Source organism: Dryas octopetala, chromosome 7, assembly GCF_963921425.1.
Source record: "Dryas octopetala chromosome 7, drDryOcto1.1, whole genome shotgun sequence".
Classification (NCBI taxonomy): Eukaryota; Viridiplantae; Streptophyta; class Magnoliopsida; order Rosales; family Rosaceae; genus Dryas; species Dryas octopetala.
In genome coordinates, this window is record NC_141372.1 from 5,747,465 (window position 1) to 5,772,521 (window position 25,057).

At 37.9% G+C, this 25,057-nt stretch overlaps 4 protein-coding genes, 1 long non-coding RNA gene and 2 other non-coding genes across 7 annotated transcripts; 3 read left to right on the top strand and 4 right to left on the bottom strand.

Annotated features, from left to right (window-relative positions):
* Positions 1 to 1,617: 1,617 nt before the first annotated feature.
* Positions 1,618 to 4,297, top strand: LOC147278939 (uncharacterized). Its single transcript, XM_086251666.1, has one exon. The coding sequence runs from the start codon at positions 1,621 to 1,623 to the stop codon at positions 2,158 to 2,160; it is 540 nt and encodes a 179-aa protein (XP_086107792.1). The 5' UTR covers positions 1,618 to 1,620; the 3' UTR covers positions 2,161 to 4,297.
* Positions 4,298 to 5,164: 867 nt separating this feature from the next.
* Positions 5,165 to 5,628, bottom strand: LOC147278940 (uncharacterized). The gene is made up of 2 exons (XR_015123530.1): positions 5,568 to 5,628; positions 5,165 to 5,471 (listed from the first exon to the last, which is right to left on the bottom strand). It is a non-coding gene; the product is annotated as an uncharacterized LOC147278940 (long non-coding RNA).
* Positions 5,629 to 8,887: 3,259 nt separating this feature from the next.
* Positions 8,888 to 10,727, top strand: LOC147278941 (uncharacterized). Its single transcript, XM_086252343.1, has 3 exons — positions 8,888 to 9,063; positions 9,241 to 9,505; positions 10,203 to 10,727. The coding sequence occupies exons 1-3, from the start codon at positions 8,989 to 8,991 to the stop codon at positions 10,544 to 10,546; spliced, it is 684 nt and encodes a 227-aa protein (XP_086108469.1). The 5' UTR covers positions 8,888 to 8,988; the 3' UTR covers positions 10,547 to 10,727.
* A 535-nt stretch (positions 10,728 to 11,262) lies between these two features.
* LOC147278942 (small nucleolar RNA snoR77) lies at positions 11,263 to 11,384 on the bottom strand. Its single transcript, XR_015123700.1, has one exon. It is a non-coding gene; the product is annotated as a small nucleolar RNA snoR77 (small nucleolar RNA).
* A 2,678-nt stretch (positions 11,385 to 14,062) lies between these two features.
* LOC147278943 (chaperone protein dnaJ-like protein) lies at positions 14,063 to 14,878 on the bottom strand. The gene is given in 3 exon segments (XM_086252498.1): positions 14,063 to 14,364; positions 14,461 to 14,592; positions 14,713 to 14,878. Coding segments are annotated over 3 exon segments (348 nt in total). The 5' UTR covers positions 14,842 to 14,878; the 3' UTR covers positions 14,063 to 14,277.
* Positions 14,879 to 17,581: 2,703 nt separating this feature from the next.
* LOC147278944 (uncharacterized) lies at positions 17,582 to 19,370 on the top strand. Its single transcript, XM_086252294.1, has 3 exons — positions 17,582 to 17,738; positions 17,911 to 18,175; positions 18,885 to 19,370. Exons 1-3 carry the CDS (start codon positions 17,622 to 17,624, stop codon positions 19,226 to 19,228), a joined length of 726 nt encoding a protein of 241 aa, XP_086108420.1. The 5' UTR covers positions 17,582 to 17,621; the 3' UTR covers positions 19,229 to 19,370.
* A 565-nt stretch (positions 19,371 to 19,935) lies between these two features.
* LOC147278945 (small nucleolar RNA snoR77) lies at positions 19,936 to 20,057 on the bottom strand. The gene has a single exon (XR_015123710.1). It is a non-coding gene; the product is annotated as a small nucleolar RNA snoR77 (small nucleolar RNA).
* Between the last annotated feature and the right edge of the window lie 5,000 nt (positions 20,058 to 25,057).

Sequence of the window (25,057 nt, forward strand, 5' to 3'; positions counted from 1 at the left end):
TACAACTAAAATTAGGAGCCTAATTTAGATTTTCACCCCTAGCCCTTCCAAAAGTCAGGACCGGCCCTGCTGCCAAACTTGGATGGCACAAAGTTGACTAAAAGAAATAATCCGATCTGGTATTGGGTAATGAACTTGGACAAGTTTAGATTAAGTTTGATTTAAAAAATTATTATTCTATACTCATATAAAATTTAATAGGAATGATAATTTCTCGACTCGTACTATATTATTTAAATCAAGCTCAATTTAATACATCCACAAAAATTCAACTCAAGTTGGATTAATTTATGGCAAAGTTTGAATGAGTCGGCTTAAGTTGAACCTGCAATGTAAATGAATAATTATCTTCAATTATAAGTACTATCTTTTATATCATGCTCCATTCTCTTCCAAATAGTATACAATTCTTGATATACTTATAGGGGAAAAAAAGAGTAATTATACTTTATATTGTTGAAAAGTATAGGGAAACACTATAAAAAATAGTTCATATTTAATAATTTATATTAAAGAAAAATGGTATTGTTTATGATAAATAATTCAGATAGATTTGTTTAACAAAACTCATTTTTAGTTGTTGATTAACGAACGAGGAGACCTCACACTGAGTTGTTAAATAATGGTGAGGCAACCATGTTCGGAAATAATTTTAGATCATTAGTGGGGGTCACGTTATGTTCGCAATTTTTAATATTTACCAATCACTATCTTTTGAAATGGAGCTCAGAGTCAAGTTACATGTACTTGGCAAGTATGTACATATTTATATTGTACTTGTTCAATGTTGTAGCTTTGCTTCACATGCAAATTATGAAATAAATAATACAAACATTATGTAATTCTTTTATCTCCACATTATGTAAGTAATTTGGATCTCATTTTTTTTTTCAATGAGAAAATACTAACGTGTATAAAAACATATCATTTGTTAGACAAATGTGATAAGCTTAGCATTATCAAATATTATCTAATATTATCTAGACGTAGGTTTAGAATAATTATAGCTCTAGTGATAGAGTATTTACTATTTAGTATGTACCTTCACATCTACAACCAAGGCAAGGAGATTCACACACATGGGCATATATTAATAATGATCTTTTATGGATAATTTTTTTTACGAAGCATCATCTCACAATAAGGTGAGAGTGGTGAGTGTTGGTACCAGTTATACTCATTCCTTCCACTGAATGACAAATTGCTAATTTAACTCCTCATAATCAGTCAAATTCATTAACCAAATCAATATTGGTTCAAGTCCGTACAGATTCAAAATTGAAAGGGAGAGAAAGAGAGAATTTTTTAACATACTTAACTGAAGGATAATTGCATGTGATACCCCAAGTCTCTTGTCTCTACCAGTCCCGAGAACTAGTGTGTATGAAACTAATGAAAAAAGAATTATGATGGGTGTGTTATTAGTTACAACATATAAATATTAAAAAAACAAAACTAAGAATAAGAAAATACTTTTCATAGGAAAGGCACATTAAAAATTCATAGTTTTGAAGCCCTCAACCTCTATAAATTGAAAGCACCCATCTGAGATTGACAGCAAAGGAAGCAATTCAGAAGATACCCTACATTGACAGTTTGGTTCAACAAGGAGTGAACACCATGGATTCTTCAAAGAAATCTAACAAGATCAGAGACATTGTCAGGCTCCAACAGATTCTCAAGAAGTGGAGAAAGATTGCTAATTCACCAAAACCAACCTCCACCACCACTACCACCACCACCACCACCACCACCACCACCACCAAGAGTATTAAGTTTCTCAAAAGAACACTTTCTTTATCAGACAAAACCAGTACCTGTGAAGCCTCAAGCAATGCTGTCCCCAAAGGCTACCTTGCTGTTTGTGTTGGGGAAGAGCAGAAGAGGTTCATCATACCAACAGACTATCTGGGTCGTCCTGCTTTCCACATTTTGCTGAGAGAAGCAGAGGAAGAGTTCGGGTTTCAGCAGACTGGTGTTCTGAGGATTCCATGTGAGGTTGCTGTGTTTGAAGGTCTTCTGAAGATGGTGGAGAAAGACAAGGACACAATGTTCATGCAAGACTGCAGCATGTTTAACAAAGGTGATATGGTGGGATGCTGCTCATCAGAAAACCAGCTCAACCTTTCTCACCACCCAGGAAGCCCAATGTGCAGATAGTTCTGAGTTTTTCTTTTTCACTCTCCTTTAGATCTCTTGGTTTAGATGAGAGGGAGAAGAAATTTTAAGTTGAGCATGTAAATTATCCTCTGATGCATTTTGTCAGGCATCCAATTAATCCAACAATCTTATTTTCTCAGGCATCTAAAGTTATAAACTAACATCTTACAACAGTCAATCAATAATCAAGGATTTTGGTAACAGAACTGCATATAATGATAATCCTGCAAACCAATCTCATTGATGAGGCAAATGCAAAGTGTGTAGGATACAAGCAAAATGAATCACTATTATATTAATTTATGCATTTTTTTCAGGCATCCAATCCAAGCACTCAAAGTCAATAATCAGGGATTTTTATAACAAAACTGCATATACTATTAAAGGCAGTAAACCAATTTCATTGGTGAGCCAAATGGTGAAAGCTTAGGATAAAAGCAATCCATGCTCATTTTATCATCCCTATATAACTCTTCACATGTCTGCAGAGCCAGTTAGGCAGTTACAATATAAAAATAAAGGATGAATTAAATCCCACCAGAACGAAAATTAAGTATAAAAAAGTGAAGACTTGATAGAGAGCTTTGTGAATCCAGAATCCAACTAGAAGATTGCATGAATCAACAATTTTAAACGTCAATTTCACAAACCATAAAACTTCCAAAGGTTCTCCACTGAGCCAGATGACAGAGTTAAATGACACAAGTTGGCCAAGGTTTTAACTTTTAAGAAATAAATTAAACATCCATTAGAGCTCAAAAGGTAAATAACTGAAAAGGAAAATCTTAAATTAAGGGATACTTCGTTCAAAAGAAAAGGAGCCTTGGTCAATATTTCGCTTATGACACCAATGAAATGTGTAACCATATCTGTCAGGACCAATTCATGAGCTTTGGAAAATGTTCATATGTGATGTACTACAACATAAGACAGGTAAGCTTTTGTAATCAGTACAAAGTACTATTAGCACCTAAAGCATTGTCCTATATTCTAAAGAGTCCACAAATTCCCAATGCTTCCATAATTTCCATTCCATGCAACTTTGTCGTCAGCAACCCACTTGTGTGAGTCTGCCACCGTTTAAGCTAAAATATTTTGTATAAAGTATATACAATCTGCAGAGTACGGTATCCTATGTCTTTGATGCAGAAAGTCAGAAACAAATGCTTAGTTTAAAGATATTATGATGCATAAAACAATATTATATTGCAGCCATTTGCACTTGAATCAAGTAAAAACCGAAAGTCACAGACTCACAGTTGCAGATTTTTTCACACCCATTTGTTCATTCACATGCATACTTCCCTTTCAAACCTGAAGAGTCATTACCATGTGTCAATCCTGACTAAGCAACCATAGTTTGTGCAAAAAAAAGCAACTTAAAGTTAAAATTCCACAGTAAGATCCAGTAAAATGGAGGATCACATGACACATCTGTAGTGTATGGCCCCCTGTCCAATTTGCATGTAGCACAAAGCCTAAATAATCACGTGAAATGCGGCTTCAGTACATCATAATTCTTGGAAACAAGCCTGGCATTTAAAAAAAATAACTGGAGTATGGGGTTTTCAACTCTATCCAATCTACATGATACAGGACTAACCATTAACTGAAATATCATGAAAACCTGGAGCTAGAGTTGTAACTCACAAACAATCTCTTACAAACACATGGAGGTACATCGGAAAAGTCAAAGATCCTCCTTGTTTACAAATCAAAACCCCCATATGACATCTGTATTTGCAACCCATGTGTTAATCAACCAGTGGCTAGCACAAACTATCAGGTTTGTGCAGTACCAGTAGTTGAGTTTCACAAAGATTATGATTCTGGTTGCAACTTGCAATGCAACAGTACTAGTCAGTAGTACTTTGAGTGTATATAGATTTCAGTGCCATTGAACAGAAGGCAGTGTCAAGCTCACCAATAACAAATTCACCAAATTAATGGTCATTTTAATACCAAGCCTCTTAATCAGCACACTGGAGAAAAACTTCCATGTTAGAGGGATTGGTGATGTGGCATCACCAATAGAGAGGAGGGTAGCCCCCAAACCTCAATGTCCCAAATCCCCCTTCTCTCAGTTGGTGATGAGATGCCACATCACCAATCCCGGTTGCACGGATGTTTTTCTCCATAGTACTGTTTACTTAAACTCAATGAACCATATGAGAATAAGCATGAGAATAAGCTACCGATTCTATGAATGTAATTACCAAAACAAGAGTTTTCAACTGGTGTGGTAATTTTGGTTTCCTTTGTGCACAGCAGACTAAATTCAAGCAAAAAGAAGCTAAAAATTCCACTAACAAAAAGATGTGAGATGTACTCAACTAGTTCAATATGCTAAATATGATTGTCATACTAATATTATTTGCATTAGTATTAATGTACATTGAGCATACTAAGTTACAAACTCTTGTAGATTACTTCTCAAACAGCCATGGAAGCAAATAGAAGGCCAACAGAGAGCATTGCATAGTAAGCAGGCATTGCCCCTCATGAATAGTCATAGTTTAACATATCACTGACACTTAAAAACTAAAGTTGCAATGCTAGAGGGAAATTATTTCAAGTCTTATATCATACTGTAGAGGGCTATTATAGTATTGTTAGCTCTAATCAGGATTTGCATTTAAACTGATGAGGATTTAATCATCATACCAAATGAAATCCAATGGTTCAAAATTAAAAATTGGTTGCAAGCATGTCAAACTCAAACTTAGGTAGATTTGGTTAGATTAGGCTTCAAGATTGGAATCTTAAATATTTTATAAGATCAATGTGTACATATATTTACAAATTACAACATCATACGAATAAATATCTTTTTCATGAAATTATAGGTTAAATTCATATATATCCATATTTTGGCACAAAGGCCTTTCTTAGAACAGCCACTGGGCACTGAGCCTCAAAATATAGAAGGACATGGGCTATTGTGGACTCAGGCCTACTTTCTAATTCTTCACACTCTGCAATAAAAAAAAAAAAGGCAATAAAGTATTCAACTTTTTTTCAATGGGAAATGGCAACTCACTCAAGTTACATGGATAAGTAAAAATGGAAAATGGTTTTCCCATTTTCACTAGTAATATTGCTGCCTCTCAAAGAAATTACACAGAAGGTAAAAAAAGAACCTGAACAGTGAACACAAGCTGTTCAAAACAATATATGTACTATGGACCATGGTTGATGGTAGCAACCCAGAAGAAATTAGAGGGTCAAAAAGCCAACTCTTCACCATCACTGTAATTTGGGAATGTGACACATTTGAAAACCTTGCACTTTGAACACAACACATAACCAATCTGCATCCAAATATTTAAGCATGCAAAAATCAAATATTTCACTTCAATCTGTATTGGGTTTCCATAAAAATTGCAAATTGCAGTTTATAGACTCACAGCTCTGCAAGATGGGCATCGACGGTAGATCCGATTGTTGTCAGATTTCACATTGGTTTTCTGGCTAGGAAGCACCGATACGCAAATTTGTTGAGGTATGTCGTATCGGTGTCGAGGATAGCACCGATACGCACTAGATACGGAGATACGCATATCCAAAGCATCCTAGACGTATCTGTTGACTTTGACTACCCGATACGGCTGCGATACTTCAGCGATACTTTAGCAATACGGTCAAGATACGGTCTAGATACATATGGGGTATTTTTTCAAGTTTTTTGTAAAAATGAGGGGTCTAATAGCAATTTTAAAAAGTTGGCAAATTAGAGCCCTAACTATTCAACGCAGCCATCACTATTCATGCGCGAAACAGAATCGAGAAACCTGTTTTCGAGCAGCCATCGCCGTCGAGCAACCATCGCGGTCGAGCAGAGCAGCCAGCCAGCCATCTTCGTCGAGCAGAGCAGCCATCGCCGTCGAGCAGAGATCGCAGTCGAGCAGAGCAGCCATCTTCGTCGAGCAGAGCAGCCCTCGCTGTCGAGCAGAGATCGCCGTCGAGCAGAGATCGCCGTCGAGCAGAGCAGGCTGAGCAGCCATCGTCGTCGAGGTTAGCTTTGGCTCTGACGCTGTGTTTGTTTTCTCTGAATTTCTGGTCTGGTACTCTGGTCTGATGGTCTCAATTCGGCAGTATAATTTTGGGAAAAAAGTGGGGAGTTCGGCAGTATATGTATAACTTTTGTAACTTGTTTTATTTTATAATTCAGAAAAGTGAAATCATGAATAGTATTGGGTTTGGGTTTGGGTTTATTTGTTTTGAGCAGTAATCAATTAATCATGAATAGTATTGGGTAGTTTGTTACTGTTTTTTTTTTATAATTATGAAATCTGATGAATAGTATTGGGTTGGGTTTGTCACTGTTTTTTCTGAAATATGAATAGTAAATAATATTGGATTGGGTCTGTTAGAAAAAAATTAATGCTATTCTTACAATTTATTAGTTATATTAGTAGCTCATTTGTCCAGGATTGGGTCTGTTGGATTTGGTATATTTAGATGATATGTGATTTTTTTTTTTAAGTTTAAATATATATATATAATTTTAATATCCGTATCCGAGCCGTATCGGTGTTCTTATTTTTTAGAAATTTGCCGTATTGCGTATCGGTGTCGTGTCACGTATCGGTGCCGTACCTGTATCAGTGCTTCCTAGTTTTCTGGCCTTTGCAAAAATCACAGAGCAACCATCCTCTGCCATTGCAAGGCTCGCACAAAATTGCTACACCAGCCTTGGGAAGAACTGGACACGTGTCAGTCAGATAATAAAAACTTGCAGTTGCAGGCTATATCGCACTGATGAGTTATGACTATGAAGCTCACAAGTTAGAAATGAATCGGTACCTCTTGTTGTTCTTGTTGGATGGGTGCGCAGTGCGCAGGCTTCAGCAAACGACTTGTCGTTGACGACGACGGTGGCGAAATTCGTAAATAATTGAGCTTCCAGGGGGAGATAGACATCATCATCGCCATTAGAGTTGTAGTGAGTTCTCTTCGAAACAGAGCAGAGTAGCAGACTGGGTGAAGTTGTCACTCTGCCAATTCAACTCGTTATCCGATAACAAGTCCCCTCCATGTGTGACGTGTGTACCGAAATTACAAAACTATCTCTCAATTAACTCAAAGTTATTATTAGTTCACATATATTTTAGCATGACTAATTTACCCTTTAAAAAAGAATAGTTCTATTGATAATGTTTTTCATAATCGATTTCAACAAATAACTGTAGAAAAGATTACATTCGGATTTCGAATTTCATTTGATCTAAGATTATATTCGAATTTATAAATATTGGTTTTGAAATCTATGATAAGGTATATAGCAAATATAATCTTATTTAAACAACAATTTCAAAAATTATAAATTACATTCTAATCTACGTTGTAATTTGAAATTTAACAAATATAACAAATATTGTATTCATATTACAATGCGATAACTCATAATTGATAATTGATAATTTTGAATTATTTCTTAAAAAGATAAACTTACAGATTCATATGACTATATCAAAACTTTCACTTTGGAGATAATAATGCACATTTTTCATAAAAAAAAAAGACATAATGAGATGAAAACTTAAGAAAAAAAGATAATAACAAATCAAATTAATTTGAATTTGAAACTCATCTTCTATAGCCTATATATAGAGCTATCAAAGTTTCTCAACAAACTCACCATACGATTGATATTGATATATTTCAGTTGGAGAAAAGTATAGTATTAGCTTAATTTAGACTTAATTAGCAGATATGATGAAGGAAGGAGTGATTGTGGTTGCTTTGTTTTTGGTTGGTTGCTCAGTCTTAACTGAAGCTTCTTATCATATTGATGCTGCTGCTGCTGCTGCTCCCAAATCAGCGCCTACGTGGCCATGGTTTCATGAAGTTGACCCTAAGGTGGCCAAGTGCTTTGGAGATTTGGCAACTGCTAGGGGAACTTGTCTTCCTGAGATTGCTAAATCTTATTGGACTCGCAAACTTGCCGTCCAACCAGATTGTTGTCAAGCTGTTCAAGCAGCTGATGAGGATTGTGCCTCACTTTGTTTCCACAACGTTTACTTCGGCAAGTGGTTGTTGGCAGCTTGCGCAAATGCCAAGGCGTAAATGTCACATTGCACTCTTAGATTAGATTGTTTTTTGCATTTTGTAGTGGTTCCTATTAGATTTCAATAAAGTAACCTTTTGTCAGTAGCTAGAGTAGAACTTTTAAGTTCTCATTTAGGACCTTTAGGTATTATCAATAAAAGCAAGATTAATTTCTTTTTCAGTTATATTCTCTTATGTGCAAAATAAATAAATAAAAGTGTTTATAGATTATAAAAGTGATTTTAAGTGGTTTTTTGAGAGATCCTTTCTCATGAAGCACTTGAAGCACAACCAACAAAAGTGCCAAACGAGAATTTGTTTTGGACTTGCTTCTTCCAATTTTCAAATCATTGAGAGGTGTTTCCAAATGAAGCACTAGAAGCAGTGCCAACAAAATCGCCAAACAGAGAATTTGTTTTAGACTTGCTTCTTCCAATTTTCAAATTAATCACACCATCAAGTGCATGCATTTCTTAGACAATATTGTCATTTCCAAACCATTGCAACAATGACTAGGCCCATGAATTTGGGCCGGGTAAGAGGGATCTTGCTAACTTTTGGGCCAGCATCAATTTATCAATTTGGGCCTTTCCCGGTTATTTTGGGCGGGAAGGATTTAGATATTTTAGAGAAAGAGAGAGTTGAAGAAACCTCCAGATCTACCCACAAAAACAAAAACAATTCAATTTAATCGAAAAAAAAAAAAAAAAGAGAAGAAGCTGACGGTTCGAAGAGAAGGAAGCTCGTAAGGTTGGATTCAGGGTTTTGAAACCAAAGATGAAGCGCAAAGAGGTTGAAGACGTAGACGACGACATCGTTTTCTATTCACCTTCCTCTAAGTCCAGGAGACTGGTACGCACTCTGCGCTCGCAATATGTCTGTCTTAAATAATTCAATTCAATTCAATTCTCAGCAATTTAGGGTTTCTATGAATTCTGTACCAAATTTAGCTACTATGTGTATGGACTCTAATTCGCAATTGTTACCGTTTTTTGTGTTTAATTTTAACTCTGTGTTGTGGAATTTAAGGATGCTGAGTTATTTGCAACAATAAATGAAGACCCGAGAAGTGCAATCGCTCCTCAGGTGTTTGATGAAAGGCCATCAAAGGAACAGTGTTTGACAGGCACCACCAGTGTGAATCAAACTGACGCTTTGGCAATAGATTCATTGCCTTCAGGGGATGAGAAAGCTCTTGTGCTCTATAACCCCGCGAACGCGCCGTTTTACAGAACCCCTACTTCGACTGATTTCTCTGTCATTGTGAATTCGGACTTGATTCCGGGTTTAAAGGGTAAGACTCAGGGTCTCTGTGTTGCTGTTGATTGACCCATTTTGTTATTTGGTTTAACAAACTTAGATTAGATGTGTAGCCAAGTCATTTTGATCATAGAGTCTAATTTCAAGTTGATATTTCTGCTTTGAATGCTTTTGGAGCTGCCCTAGAAGCACTCATTGCAGAAAGAATGAATTGAGCTAGTGAATGATTATGTTTCTGATCTTTTTGGAATAACAAAGAATATAGGTTTACCTTTTAATGATAAAGGGCAGTTTTTTAATGCTTGCTACTAGTACTACACACTTGGTTTGATGTCTCAAAGAACATAGAAATATAGGAATTCAATGAGATGTTTTAGAAAATGTTGATGAATTGTATGACTTGCAAATAGCTTTACTAAGTTTTATTTTTGTGTGCTACTGAAAACTTGTTCTTAGACATGTAATCATATGGAAGCTTTAATGTTTTGGGGTTCAATGGAGGGAGGGAGGGAGGGAGGAGAGGGAGGGCTTGATAATCTCAAACGGGGAGTCTAAATTTTTTACTTGGTGAACTTTTGCCATTGAGAAGAACACTAGTCTGGAAATGCTCTTTTGATCATTTGATGTGTGAAAAATAAAGGTTCTGAACACCTACTTTTGCCATTCCTCTGACCTTTACATTGAACTAGTGTAAAAATAATGTTTCATACTAACCAATCTATTTCTTGTAGATCATATCTATTTATTGGGAAATTCGAAGTCAGTGAGACCAGTAGAGGATGGCATGGCTGAGGAGAAGAACAAAGAAGTTTCAAATGGCTGTTTGGCTGTTGTTCCCTGGGTCGCATCCAATTGGCCTCTAGCATCAAGAGCACAGACACAGGCAGCGAGTCAGTCAGAACCCATTGAAGCTGAAGAAGTTGAAATGATGGACACAGATGACAATGGCCTGGAAGCTTCTGAGTTTGGTGGAATGGTGGAAGGATCTGGTGGATTACAACACTGGCAGCAACAGCAACTACATTGCTTGGAGCCACAGCTCCTCCAAAACACTTACAATCCTGTCACTTGGTAACAACAGCTTGGTTGAGCTGCTTTCTTACTTCAGAATTGTACATCGTATATCCCACTCAGTACTTAGCAGACAGATTTTAATTAACCAAAATTAGTTATGTTGTTGTTGATGAAATTTTCCTTAAATTATCACTAGCCATGAAATGAAAACTCTGAATTGTTTTCTTATGGTTTCACTTTCACCTCTGTCCAGTTTTTTGAAATCCCCATTGCTCGTCATGAATGGCTTTTAGTTGGTTTGAACTTCATGCTGTATTCATAGTAAACAGCAAAGAATTTGACAAAGCTCATTTATATTTATGTTTTTTTGGCAAGAACAGCCATTCATCAAAGACTAGGCAGCAGGTGTACTTCCATTTTGTACTTTCACAATTTTGCCATTGGTAATTAAATTTTGTCAAAACTTCTCCATTCCAATTGGTTTCGGACTACCATTCATATAATTATCATTGAAATTAGAGGTGCATTAGATTATAAAATAATTAAATATATTGTCTATTATAGATTTATAAACCATGACTTGGTACAAGGAAAAAAAAAATGAACCAGATTATTTTAGACCCATTGGTGTTTGTGGATGGTGAATAATTTATTATAACTTATAAAAAAAATAATAATAAAAAAATAAAAAAATAAAAAAAGAAAGAAGAAATTATCCAGATTGAAGTAATAAAACCTGATCCCAAACAAAACAATAGGTTTTTGTGAGCGATATAAAATGTACTTATGCTTACTAGACCAGCTTCAAAGGCATCTCAGCAAGTCTGAAGAGCAAAAGAATTTTGATTTACGAGCAGTTAAACGCCTCCCCTGCTATTGTCATCGCAAGGGGGCTGCCTGAATTACCACTCGAACCCAAACACTTCTTCATTAGTGTGATTTCAGACCAAAAAAATAAAACTTCTAAGTTCAAACAAAATGAAATACCCAAAAAGAAAACAACCATTTTGACTGAATCAAATACCAAAACAGAAACCAAAAACTCTAAGACAAAGAAAGCAAAAGAAGCAAGAATGAACAACATGCATCAGCCTTAACAAAGAAAACCGCCAGCATAAAAGCAAGTCATAACGGATTTGGGCGAAAAGGTTGAGAGGTTTGATATAGGAAAGCTGCATTCATCTCTAAGGCACAGCATTAAAGCCAAAGAGCCAAACTCCAGCCCCATGCACACAACACACCCACCCACTTTGATTTTCACAAAACTAAGCTGCAAAATCAAATACCCAAAAGAAAAAAGAAAAAGACCAAGAAACTCGACCACTTCATTTGCATAGATATTCGGCGACAACTAAACCCTAGGAGGAGTCCTGAGGAGTGAGGACAATGAAGGGTTCCTCTGCTAGGTGACCACGAGTATCCCTCGGCTGAGTCCATGAAACAATAAAATATTAGTTCCTTGAAGGCCCAACCCAATAGATTGTCACGTTGAAGCCCAAACCTACACCATGCATATTGGTCTTCTTTTATTTCCATGGGCCGGATTTTAATTTTAAGATTGTTGGTTCTAAATGGACTTGACCAAAATATAAAATAAAGGGAACTATTACTTTTTATTTTTATTTGGAAAATAGACACTAATAGCACTTGGCATAATGCGTTTACAATTTTAGTACCTAACACTAATCTTTGCGGAAATAGGACTTTTTGGATATAAATTGTCCCAAATGCCCCTTCCTCTCTCTCGAAACCACCACAATGCCATTTTCACACCCACAAAAACCAAAAAGAAAAACAAAAAAAAAGGAATTATAAAGAAAAAACTTTGCAAGCAAACTCGGACCGAGAATTTCCCACTCCATTGATGAGGTTTCTGAGGAGCAATGTTGAGAGCAGACCCAACTCTTTCTGCCCCTTCCCACTTCCCCGCCCCTACCACCACTACTAGGTATAATTTGAAATGAATCAAGAGTTTAAATATTGAAAATTCTTAAGGAATAATTTGGAATGCCTTAAAAAACGACTTGAGATGCCTTAAGACATGACTTGAGAAATTTTAGGATATGACTTTAGAAGTTTCAAAACATGACTTGGAATATCACTAGGTACAATTTGAAATGCATCAAGGGTTTAAAATGTCTCGAGCTAAGAATCGAAATTCTCAAGAAAAGACTTGGGATACCCTAAGGAACGACTTGAGATACCCTAAGACACGATTTTAGTAACTTTAGGGTATGACTTTAGAAGTGTCAAAATATGACTTGAGATGTCACTAGGTATAATTTAAAATGCATCAAGGGTACAAACATTTAATATGCCTCGAGTTACGAACTGAAATTCTAAAGGAACGACTTTGGATGCCTAAGGAACGACTTGAGATACCCTAAGGCACGACTTGAGAAACTCTAGGGTATGACTTTAGAAGTGTCAAAACATGACTTGAGATGTCACTAGGTACAATTTGAAATATATCAATCTTTTTTATTTTTATTCTGCAGTATAGTCTCATGATTAAAATTATTTATTATATTATCTTTTAAAAATTATCTCTGTAAAAAATTAACTAAATAAAAAATCATTTAATTTAGTTATAGCAATTTTGGTAAAAAAAAAAATAGTCACATTCATCGTATTGAAATAAGTTGAAGAACAAAAAAAATGAAATATATACTTGACAATTAATTACTTGTAGATTTTAATATTTGCCTCTTTGAATTTAATAATTGTGCTTGTAAGAGAAATAAGGCATCCCAGGTTCCAGATTAATCATTTTCGATCATATACGTGTAACATCCATGTTACCCATCCAACAAATCTTTTAAAAAAAAAAAAAAAGATGGTTCTAACTTCTAGGTTGGTTGGATTTGGTTACTTCGCAGATGAACTATAAGTCTATAATCAATTATTTCAATTTTTATTTACCAAGTTTATTTTTTAGTAACCTGGCACAGCCACATATATCATTTCAGCGACCCCTTGCATGTATGCCAGCTGTCTGTTCAGCAGAGTTGTTGGCAGATATTTCTTTATTTGGTATGCGTGTGACTGTGTGAGTGTAATGCGTCATACATGTGTGTACGTGCGCATAGTTATCTATATATATATATATATATATGTATAAAGGGAGAAGGGAAGGTACGCATTCCATATATTAAGCTTAATTGTTTTCATCTCCAAGACTCCAATGGCAGAGCCAAACTCAGTGAAAATAGTGGAGGTTTGCAGGGTGGCTCCACAGGCAGTGTCACTGGACTTACCCACACCAGATGATCAGACTTAGGTAGATTTGGTTAGATTAGGCTTCAAGATTTGAATCTTCAATATTTTATAAGATCATTTTATAAGATCAATGTGTACATTTATTTACAAATTACAACATCATAAGTACAAATTACATTTTTCATGAAATTATAGGTTAAATTCATATATATCCATAAATTTTGGCACAAAGGCCTTTCTTAGAACAGCCACTGGGCACTGAGCCTCAAATATAGAAGGACATGGGCTATTGTGGACTCAGGCCTACTTTCTAATTCTTCACACTCTGCAATAAAAAAAGATAGGCAATAAAGTATTCAACTTTTTTTCAATGGGAAATGGCAATTCACTCAAATTACATGGATAAGTAAAAACAGAAAATGGTTTTCCCATTTTCACTAGTAATATTGCTGCCTCTCAAAGAAATTACACAGAAGGTAAAAAAAGAACCTGAACAGTGAACAAAAGCTGTTCAAAACAATATATGTACCATGGACCATGGTTGATGGTAGCAACCCAGAAGAAATTAGAGGGTCAAAAAGCCAACTATTCACCATCACTGTAATTTGGGAATGTGACACATTTGAAAACCTTGCACTTTGAACACAACACATAACCAATCTGCATCCAAATATTTAAGCATGCAAAAATCAAATATTTCACTTCAATCTGTATTGGGTTTCCATAAAAATTGCAAATTGCAGTTTATAGACTTACAGCTCTGCAAGATGGGCATCGACGGTAGATCCAATTGTTGTCAGATTTCACATTGGTTTTCTGGCCTTTGCAAAAATCACAGACCAACCATCCTCTGCCATTGAAAGGCTCGCAAAAAATTGCTACATCAGCCTTAGAAAGAACTGGACACGTGTCATTCATATAATAAACACTTGCAGTTGCAGGCCATATCCCACTGATGAGCTATGACTATGAACTTATGAAGCTCACAAGTTAGAAATGAATCCGTACCTCTTGTTGTTCTTGTTGGATGGGTGTGCAGTGCGCAGGCTTCAGCAAACGACTTGTCGTTGACGACGACGGTGGCGAAATTCGTAAATAATTGAGCTTCCAGGGGGAGATAGACATCATCATCGCCATTAGAGTTGTAGTGAGTTCTCTTCGAAACAGAGCAGAGTAGCAGACTGAGTGAAGCTGTCACTCTGCCAATTCAACTCGTTATCCGATAACAAGTCCCCTCCATGTGTGACGTGTGTACCGAAATTACAAAACTATCCCTCAATTAACTCAAAGGTATTATTATTATTAGTTCACATATATTTTAGCATGACTAATTTACCCTTACAAAAAGAATAGTTCTATTGATAATGTTTTTCATAGTCGATTTGAACAAATAACTGTACAAAAGATTACATTCGAATTTCGAATTTCATTTGATCTAAGATTATATTCGAATTTATAAATATTGGTTTTGAAATCTATGATAAATTGATAAGGTATATAGCAAATATAATCTTCACAGTTTCAGTAATTATGAATTACATTCTAATTTACATTGTAATTTGAAATTTATCAAATGTAACAAAGATTTTATCCATATTAATTACAATTAATTATGAGATAACTCATAATTGATAATTAATAGTTTTAAATTATTCCTCAAAAAGATAAACTTACACATTCATATGACTATATAAATATATCAAAACTCACACTTGATAATGATGCACATTTTCCATAAAAAGAAGAGATAATGAGATGAAAACTTAGTAAAAAAAGATAATAACAAATCAAATTCATTTGAATTTGAAACTCATCTTCTATAGCCTATATATAGAGCTATCAAAGTTTCTCAACAGACTCACCATACGATTGATATTGATATATTTCAGTTGGAGAAAAGTTCAGTATCAGCTTAGACTTAATTAGTAAATATGATGAAGGGAGGAGTGATTATCGTTGCTTTGTTTTTGGTTGGTTGCTCAGTCTTAACTGAAGCTTCTTATCATATTGATGCTGTTGCTGCTGCTGCTCCCAAATCAGCGCCTACGTGGCCATGGTTTCATGAAGTTGACCCTAAGGTGGCCAAGTGCTTTGGAGATTTGGCAACTGCTAGGGGAACTTGTCTTCCTGAGATTGCTAAATCTTATTGGACTCGCAAACTTGCCGTCCAACCAGATTGTTGTCAAGCTGTTCAAGCAGCTGACGAGGATTGTGCCTCACTTTGTTTCCACAACGTTTACTTCGGCAAGTGGTTGTTGGCAGCTTGCGCAAATGCCAAGGCGTAAATGTCACATTGCACTCTTAGATTAGATTGTTTTTTGCATTTGGTAGAGGTTTAGTATTAGATTTCAATAAACTAACCTTTGGTTAGTAGCTAGAGTAGAACTTTTTAAGTTCTCATTTAGGTATTATTAATAAAAGCAAGATTAATTTCTTTTTTTAGTTATATTCTCTTATGTGCCTTGTTTATGATGTCATATATATTGTCTCACAAAATTGCTAAATCAACAAGTCAATTTGGCTCCTTTGGTATTGATTTTAGAATTGCCGAAAGCGTTTTTAACTTTTTGAATATTAAAAACGCTTTTGGTTGTATTTGACATAAATAAATAAAATTATTTATGAACTATAAAAGTGCATTCAAGTGGTTTTTTGAGAGGTGATTCCTCATGAAGCACTAAAGCTCTTCCAACAAAAGTGCCAAACGAGAATTTGTTTTAGACTTGCTTCTTCCAATTTTCAAATGAATCACACCATCAAGTGCATATATTTCCTAGACAATAGTGTCATTTCCCAACCATTGAGAGGTGTTTCCAAATGAAGCACTAGAAGCAGTGCCAACAAAATCGCCAAACAGAGAATTTGTTTTAGACTTGCTTCTTCCAATTTTCAAATTAATCACACCATCAAGTGCATGCATTTCTTAGACAATATTGTGATTTCCCAACCATTGCAACAATGACTAGGCCCATGAATTTGGGCCTGGTAAGAAGGATCTTGCTAACTTTCGGGCCAGCATCTATTTACCAATTTGGGCCTTTCCCGGTTATTTTGGGCGGGAAGGATTTAGATATGGGGGGGGCTATGCACACCACCCTAATCCACTAAGTTGACCACCCCACTTAAATTTATGCCCCTTTGTGCCCATTTTGCCCCTGCATTAAAAAAAAAAAAAAACCATCTCCACTTTGGCCGGCCACCCCTCCCCGCCGCTGGCGCAACCCCACCCCCTCCCCACCGTCGGCGCGACCCCACCCCTCCCCTTCGCCGGTCGACCCCACCCCTCCCAGGCGAAGACCCACCCACCCAGGTGAAGACCCACCCACCCAAGCGAAGACCCGATCGGCCCAGGCGAAGACCCGACGACCCCTCGCCGGCGATCTTCCTTTTCCGGCAGAGTTGAGACGCCGGACCACTTGGGTTTTGTTCCCCAGGTCACGGCGAGTCCAACGGTGGTCTTCCCTTGTTCATCCGACCACCGTGCGCGGCTAATCGACGTCGTGACCCGATCGGCCCTTCGTCGGCGATCTTCCTTTTCCGGCGAAGTTGAGACGCCGGACCACTTGGGTTTTGTTCCCCAGGTCACGGCGAGTCCAACGGTGGTCTTCCCTTGTTCATCCGACCACCGTGCGCGGCTAATCGACGTCGTGAAGCTCCGCGGCGGCGGGGAGAGGTGGCCGGCCAAAATTGGAGAAATAGTTTTTTTTTTTTAATGCAGGGGCAAAATGGGCACAAAGGGGTAAAAATTTAAGTGGGGTGGTCAACTTAGTGGATTAGGGTGGTGTGAATAGCCCCCCTCTTTAGATATTTTAGAGAAAGAGAGAGTTGAAGAAACCTCCAGATAACTACCCACAAAAACAAAAACAATTCAATTTAATCTAAAAAAAAAAGAGAGAAGAAGCTGACGGTTCGAAGAGATGGAAGCTCGTATGGTTGGATTTAGGGTTTTGAAACCAAAGTTGAAGCGCAAAGAGGTTGAAGACGTAGACGACGACGTCGTTTTCTATTCTCCTTCCTCAAAGTCTAGGAGACTGGTACGCACTCTGCGCTCGCCATTTGTCTGTCTTCAATAATTCAGTTTAATTCTCTGCAATTTAGGGTTTCTATGAATTCTGTACCAAATTTAGCTACTATGAGTATGGACTCTAATTCACAATTGTTACCGTTTTTTTGTGTTTAATTTTCTCTCTGTGGGTGGAATTTAAGGATGCTGAGTTATTTGCAACTATAAATGAAGACCCGAGAAGTGCAATCGCTCCTCAGGTGTTTGATGAAAGGCCATCAGAGGAACAGTGTTTGACAGGCACCACCAGTGTGATGCAAACTGATGCTTTGGCAATGGACTCATTGCCTTCAGGGGATGAGAAAGCTCTTGTGCTCTATAACCCCGCGAACGCGCCGTTTTACAGAACCCCTACTTCGACTGATTTCTCTGTCATTGTGAATTCGGACTTGATTCCGAGTTTAAAGGGTAAGACTCAGGGTCTCTGTGTTGCTGTTGATTGACCCATTTTGTTATTTGGTTTAACAAACTTAGATTAGATATGTAGCCAAGTCATTTTGATCATAGAGTCTAATTTCAAGTTGATATTTTCTGCTTTGAATGCTTTTGGAGCTGCCCTAGATGCATTCATTGCAGAAAGAATGAATTGAGCTAGTGAATGAATGTGTTTCTGATCTTTTTGGAATAACAAAGAATATAGGTTTACCTTTTGATGATAAAGGGCAGTTTTTTAATGCTTGCAACTACTGCTACACACTTAGTTTGATGTCTCAATGAACAAAGAAATACAGGAATTCAATGAGATATTTTAGACAATGTTGATGAATTGTATGACATGCAATTAGCTTTAATAAGTTTTATTTTTGTGTGCTACTGGAAACTTGTACTTAGACATGTAATCATATGGAAGCTTTAATGTTTTGGGGTTCAATGGAGGGAGGGAGGAGAGGGAGGAGAGGGAGGGCTTGATAATTTTAAACAGGGAGTCTAATTTTTTACATGGTGAATTTTTGCCATTCAGAAGAACACTAGTCTGGAAATGTTCTTTTGATAATTTGATGTGTGAAAAATAATGGTTCTGGCTCTAGAATGAACACCTACTTTTACCATTCCTCTGACCTTTACATTGAACTAGTCTAAAAATAATGTCTCATACTAACCAATCTATTTCTTGTAGATCATATCTTTTTATTGGGAAATTCGAAGTCAGTGAGACCAGTAGAGGATGGGATGGCTGAGGAGAAGAACAAAGAAGTTTCAAATGGCTGTTTGGCTGTTGTTCCCTGGGTCGCATCCAATTGGCCTCTAGCATCAAGAGCACAGACACAGGCAGCGAGTCAGTCAGAACCCATGGAAGCTGAAGAAGTTGAAATGATGGACACAGATGACAATGGCCTGGAAGCTTCTGAGTTTGGTGGAATGGTGGAAGGATCTGGTGGATTACAACACTGGCAGCAACAGCAACTACATTGCATGGAGCCACAGCTCCTCCAAAACACTTACAATCCTGTCACTTGGTAGCAACAACTTGGTTGAGCTGCTTTCTTACTTAGAATTGTACATCGTATATCCCACTCAGTACTTAGCAGACAGATTTTAATTAACCAAAATTAGTTATGTTGTTGTAGATGAAATTTTCCTCAATATATCACTAGCCATGAAATGAAAACTTTGAATTTTTTTCTCATTGTTTCACTTCCACCTCTGTCCAGTTTTTTGAAATCTCCATTGCTTGTCATGAATGGCTTTTAGTTGGTTTGAACTTCATGCTGTATTCATAGTAAACAGCAAAGAATTTGACAAAGCTCATTTATATTTATGTTTTTTTGGCAAGAACAGCCATTCATCAAAGACTAGGCAGCAGGTGTACTTCCATTTTGTAATTTCACTTGAAATTATTAGTAGTTCCACAATTTTGCCATTGGTAATTAAATTTTGTCAAAACTTCTCCATTCCAATTGGTTTCGGACAACCATAAATATAATTATCATTGAAATTAGAGGTGCACTAGATTATAACATAATTAAATATATTGTCGATTATAGATTTATAAACCATGACTTGGTACAAGGAAAAAAAAAATGAACCAGATTATATTAGACCCACATGATCTAAGACAATTGGTGAATAATTTATAACTTCAAAAAAAAAAAAAACAAGAAATTAACCAGATTGAAGTACTAAAACCTGATCCCAAACAAAACAATTGGTTTTTGTAAAGGATATAAAATGTACTTATGCTTACTAGACCAGCTTCAAAGGCATCTCAGCAAGTCTGAAGAGCAAAAGAATTTTGATTTACGAGCAGTTAAACGCCTCCCCTGCTATTGTCATCGCAAGGGGGCTGCCTGAATTACCACTCGAACCCAAACACTTCTTCATTTGTGTGATTTCAGACCAAAAAAATAAAACTTCTAACAAAATGAATACCCAAAAAGAAAACAAACATTTTGACTGAATCAAATACCAAAACAGAGACGAAAAACTCTAAGACAAAGAAAGCAAATGAAGCAAGAATGAACAACATGTATCAGCCTTAACAAAGAAAACCGCCAGCATAAAAACAAGTCATAGCGGATTTGGGTGAAAAGGTTGAGAGGTTTGATATAGGAAAGCTGCATTCATCTCTAAGGCACAGTATTAAAGCCAAAGAGCCAAACTCCAGCCCCATGCACACAGCACACCCACCCACTTTGATTTTCACTAAACTAAGCTGCAAAATCAAATACCCAAAAGAAAAAAGAAACAGACCAAGAAACTCGACCACTTCATTTGCATATATATTCGGCGACAACTAAACCCTAGGAGGAGTCCTGAGGAGGACAATGAAGGGTTCCTCTGAGAGCGATAGATATATAAAGAGAGGTGACCACGGGTATCCCTCGGCTGAGTCCATGAAACAATAAAATATTGGTTCCTTGAAGGCCCAACTCAATAGATTGTCACGTTGAAGGCCTAAACCTACACCATGCATATTGGTCTTCTTTTATTTCCATGGGCCGGGTTTTAAGTTTAAGATTGTTGGTTCTAAATGGACTTGACCAAAATATAAAATAAAGGGGACTATTACTTTTTTTTTTTGGAAAATAGACATTGTAACAAATTTGCATAATGTTTTTACAATTTTAGTACCCAACATTAATCTTTGTGGAAATTGCACTTTTTGGACATGAATTGTCCCAAATGCCCCTTCCTCTCTCCCCAAACCACCACAATGCCAATTTCACACCCACAAGAACAAAAACAAAAAAAAAATTACAAAGAAAAAACTTTGCAAGCAAACTCAAACCGAGAAGTTCTCACTGCCATTGATGAGGTTTCTGAGGAGCAATGTTGGGAGCAAACCCAACTCTCTCTTCCCCTTCCCACTTCCCCGCCCCTACCGCCACCACCAACACCTACAAAGAAAAAACTTGAAACAAACCAATTTCCTAAAAATTTAAGCAGACCTTAGAATTCATGAATCAAAACACATAAAAATACTAACAACCAAACTACTGAAATCAAAGCAAGCATTCAACCAAAAAAATCAAAACCCAAACGAAATAAATGTCAAAAAACCACTCCAAACGCACAGAGCCCCAAAATTTAGAACAACCCATCTGCTCTAACGTCGACTATATGAATTATGGACAGTCAACAATATATTATGGTCGACATCGACCATATGAACAGTCGATAATATATTATGGTTGACAAAGACCAATATCAAACTCACCAACCAAACCAAAAGAACCCAAAAGTTGCAAAAAAACCCCAAACCTCCAAAGAGTTCGTCGTTTCATCTCTCACTTTTGCTTTCCAATCCAATGCAAGCTTCTTTGCCTTCCAATTCGAACTTTCCGCCAAAGACTCTTCCTTTTTCACATGGGTTTTCAAGGATTGGAGAATGGCAGTGGATTAGGTTTCCTTAGAATTGGATTGGGTTTCTTTAGAATTGGGTTTCTTTGGTACTGGGTTGTGATTGTAGAGTGGGAGTGACATGGGTCACTTCGGATTGTGGTTGCTGTGGAAGTTGGAGTTGTTTGAGTTTGGATTGGATGAAGTGGTCGATGGAGAGAAAGTGTTAAAACATGACTTAAGATGTCATTAGGTACAATTTAAAATGTATTAAGGGTATAAACATTTAAAATGTCTCGAGCTACGAACTGAAATTTTCAAGGAACGATTTGAGATTCCCTAATGAACGACTTGAGATTTCTTAAGGAACGACTTGAGATGTCATATGGCATAACTTGAGAAACTCTAGGGTATGACTTTAAAAGTGTCAAAACATGACTTTTGATGTCACTAGTTACAATTTGAAATGCATCAATGGTATAAACATTTAAAATTCTCAATGAACTACTTGGAATGCCTTAAGAAACGACTTTGGATGCTCTAAAAAACTACTTGAGATGCCCTAATGCACGACTTGAGAAACTCTAGGTATAAACATTAAGAACGACTTGGGATGCCTTAAAGAACCACTTGGGATGCCTTAAGGAACGAGACTTGAGAACTCTAGGGTATGACTTTAAAAGTGTCAAAACATGACTTGAGATGTCATTAGGTAAAATTTGAAATGCATCAAGGGTAGAAACACATAAATGCCTTGAGGTACGAACTGAAATTCTCAAGGAACGACTTTGGATGCCCAAAGGAACGACTCAAGAAACTCTAGAGTATGAATTTAGAAGTGTTAAAATATGACTTGATATGTCACTAAGTACAATTTAAAATGCATAAAGGGTATAAACATATAAAATGTCTTGAGATACGAACTGAAATTTTCAAAGAACGACTTGAACAAACGCCCTAAGGCACAACTTGAGAAACTTTAAGGTATGACTTTAGAAGTGTCAAAACATGACTTGTAATATTAGTAGGTAGAATTTGAAATGCATCAAGGGTATAAACATTTAAAATGCCTCGAGCTACGAACTGAAATTCTCAAGGAACGACTTATGATGCCCTAAGGAACGACTTCAGATGCCATAAGACATGACTAGAGAAACTCTATGATATGACTTTAGAAGTGTCAAAGCATAACTTGGGATATCAGTTGATACAATTTGAAATGCATCAAAGGTATAAACATTTAAAATGCCTCGAGCTACGAACTGAAATTCTCAAGGAATGACTTTTGATGCCTTAAGGAACGACTTGAGATGGCCTAAGGCACGACTAGATAAACTATAGGATATGACTTTAGAAGTGTCAAAACAGGACTTAGAATATCTCTAGGTACAATTTGAAATGCATCATGGGTATAAACATTTAAAATGTCTCGAGCTACAAACTTAAATTCTCACGGAAAGACTTATGTTGCCCTAAGGAACGACTTGAGATGCCCTAAGACACGACTTGAGAAACTGTCAAAACGTGACATAGGATGCCACCAGGTACAATTTGAAATGCATCAAGGGTATAAACATTTAAAACGCTTCGAGCTACGAACTGGAATTTTCAAGAAACAACCTAGGATGCCTTAAGGAACTACTTGAGATGCCCTAAGACACGATTTGAGAAACTCTAAGGTATGACTTTAGAAGTGTTAAAAATGACTTGGGATGTCACTAGGTACAATTTGAAATACACCAAGGATATAAAGATATAAAATGCCTCGACATACGAACTGAAATTCTTAAATAACGACTTGTGATACCCTAATTAGGAACGACTTGAGATCCCTAAGGTACGACTTCAGAAACTCTACCATATGACTTTAGAAGTGTCAAAACATTACTTGGGATATCACTATGTACAATTTGAAATGCATCAAGGGTATAAACATTTAAAATTCTCAAGGAACGACTTGAGATGCCTTAAGAAACGACTTGAGATATCCTAAGACACGAGATGTCTTAAGGCACGACTTGAGAAACTCTAGGGTATGAATTTGGAAACATTAAAACATGATTTGAGATATCATTAGGTACAATTTAAAATGCATCAAGAGTAGAAACATTTAAAATGCCTCGAGCTACGAACTGAAACTATTAAAAAACGAGGTACTATAAAAGAGGTACCTTCTTGTCACAAAAGGACAACTGAAATCATTATTATACTATTCACTCACTCTGCTCTCAGATCTCTCTAAACACTGACTTGAGCGTCGGAGGAGCTTTGGCTGGCACCACACCGGTGCCCTTCCCGCTCACTTTTGTGTACTTGCGCAGGGTGCTTTGGATATCATTCTCTCTCATTCCTCACCAGTCGGACCCAGCTACCCGTTCCTGCCCCACTTCGACGTATCATCCACTCAGTGGTGGGTCAACGGGCCTACGTGGTTCGACTCGACGTTGACTGCTTTACCATTTTTGAGCATCAACAGTTTGGCGCCGTCTGTGGGAACGTTACAACTTTTCCCCATTGAATTCTCTACCCTCAGTTGAGGTGCAAAAACCTTCCGAGCTTCCGAGCTTCCTAGCTTCCGAGCTTCCGAGCTCCCGAGCTTCCGAGCTCCCGAGCTCCCGAGCTCCCGAGCTTCCGAGCTTCCGAGCTTCCGAGCTTCCTAGCTTCCGAGCTTCCGAGCTCCCGAGCTTCCGAGCTCCCGAGCTTCCGAGCTTCCGAGCTTCCGAGCTTCCTAGCTTCCGAGCTTCCGAGCTTCCGAGCTCCCGAGCTTCCGAGCTTCCTAGCTTCCGAGCGTCCGAGCTTCCGAGCTTCCGAGCTTCCGAGATTCCGAGCTCCCGAGCTTCCGAGCTTCCGAGCTCCCGAGCTTCCGAGCTTCCTAGCTTCCGAGCTTCCTAGCTTCCGAGCTTCCGAGCTTCCGAGCTTCCTAGCTTCCGAGCTTCCGAGCTCCCGAGCTTCCGAGCTTCCTAGCTTCCGAGCTTTCGAGCTTTCGAGCTCCCGAGCTCCCGAGCTTCCGAGCTTCCGAGCTTCCGAGCTTCCTAGCTTCCGAGCTTCCGAGCTTCCGAGTTTCCGAGCTTCCTAGCTTTCGAGCTTCCGAGCTCCCGAGCTTCCGAGCTTCCTCTTCCGAGCTTCCGAGCTTCCGAGCTTACTAGCTTCCGAGCTTCCGAGCTCCCTCCGAGCTTTCGCCCCGTGCACCGCCAGCCCCGGCTCGAGCCCAGGCTTCCGCCCCGCGCACCCACTCAGGCTTCCTCGCCGCGCACCCACCCAGGCTTCCGCGCCGCGCACCCACTTAGGCTTCCGCGCCGCGCACCCACCCAGGCTTCCGCGCCGCCGACACCAGCTCCCTCCGAGCTTCCGCCTCGCGCACCACCAGCCCCGAATCCGAGCCCAGGCTTCCGCGCTGTCGACACCAGCTCCCCCCGAGCCCCTTCCCGCGCACCCATATCAGTACCGTGCATTCAAGGGAAATCAAGTACCATGCATTCAAGGGAAAATCAGTATCATACATGCATTCAA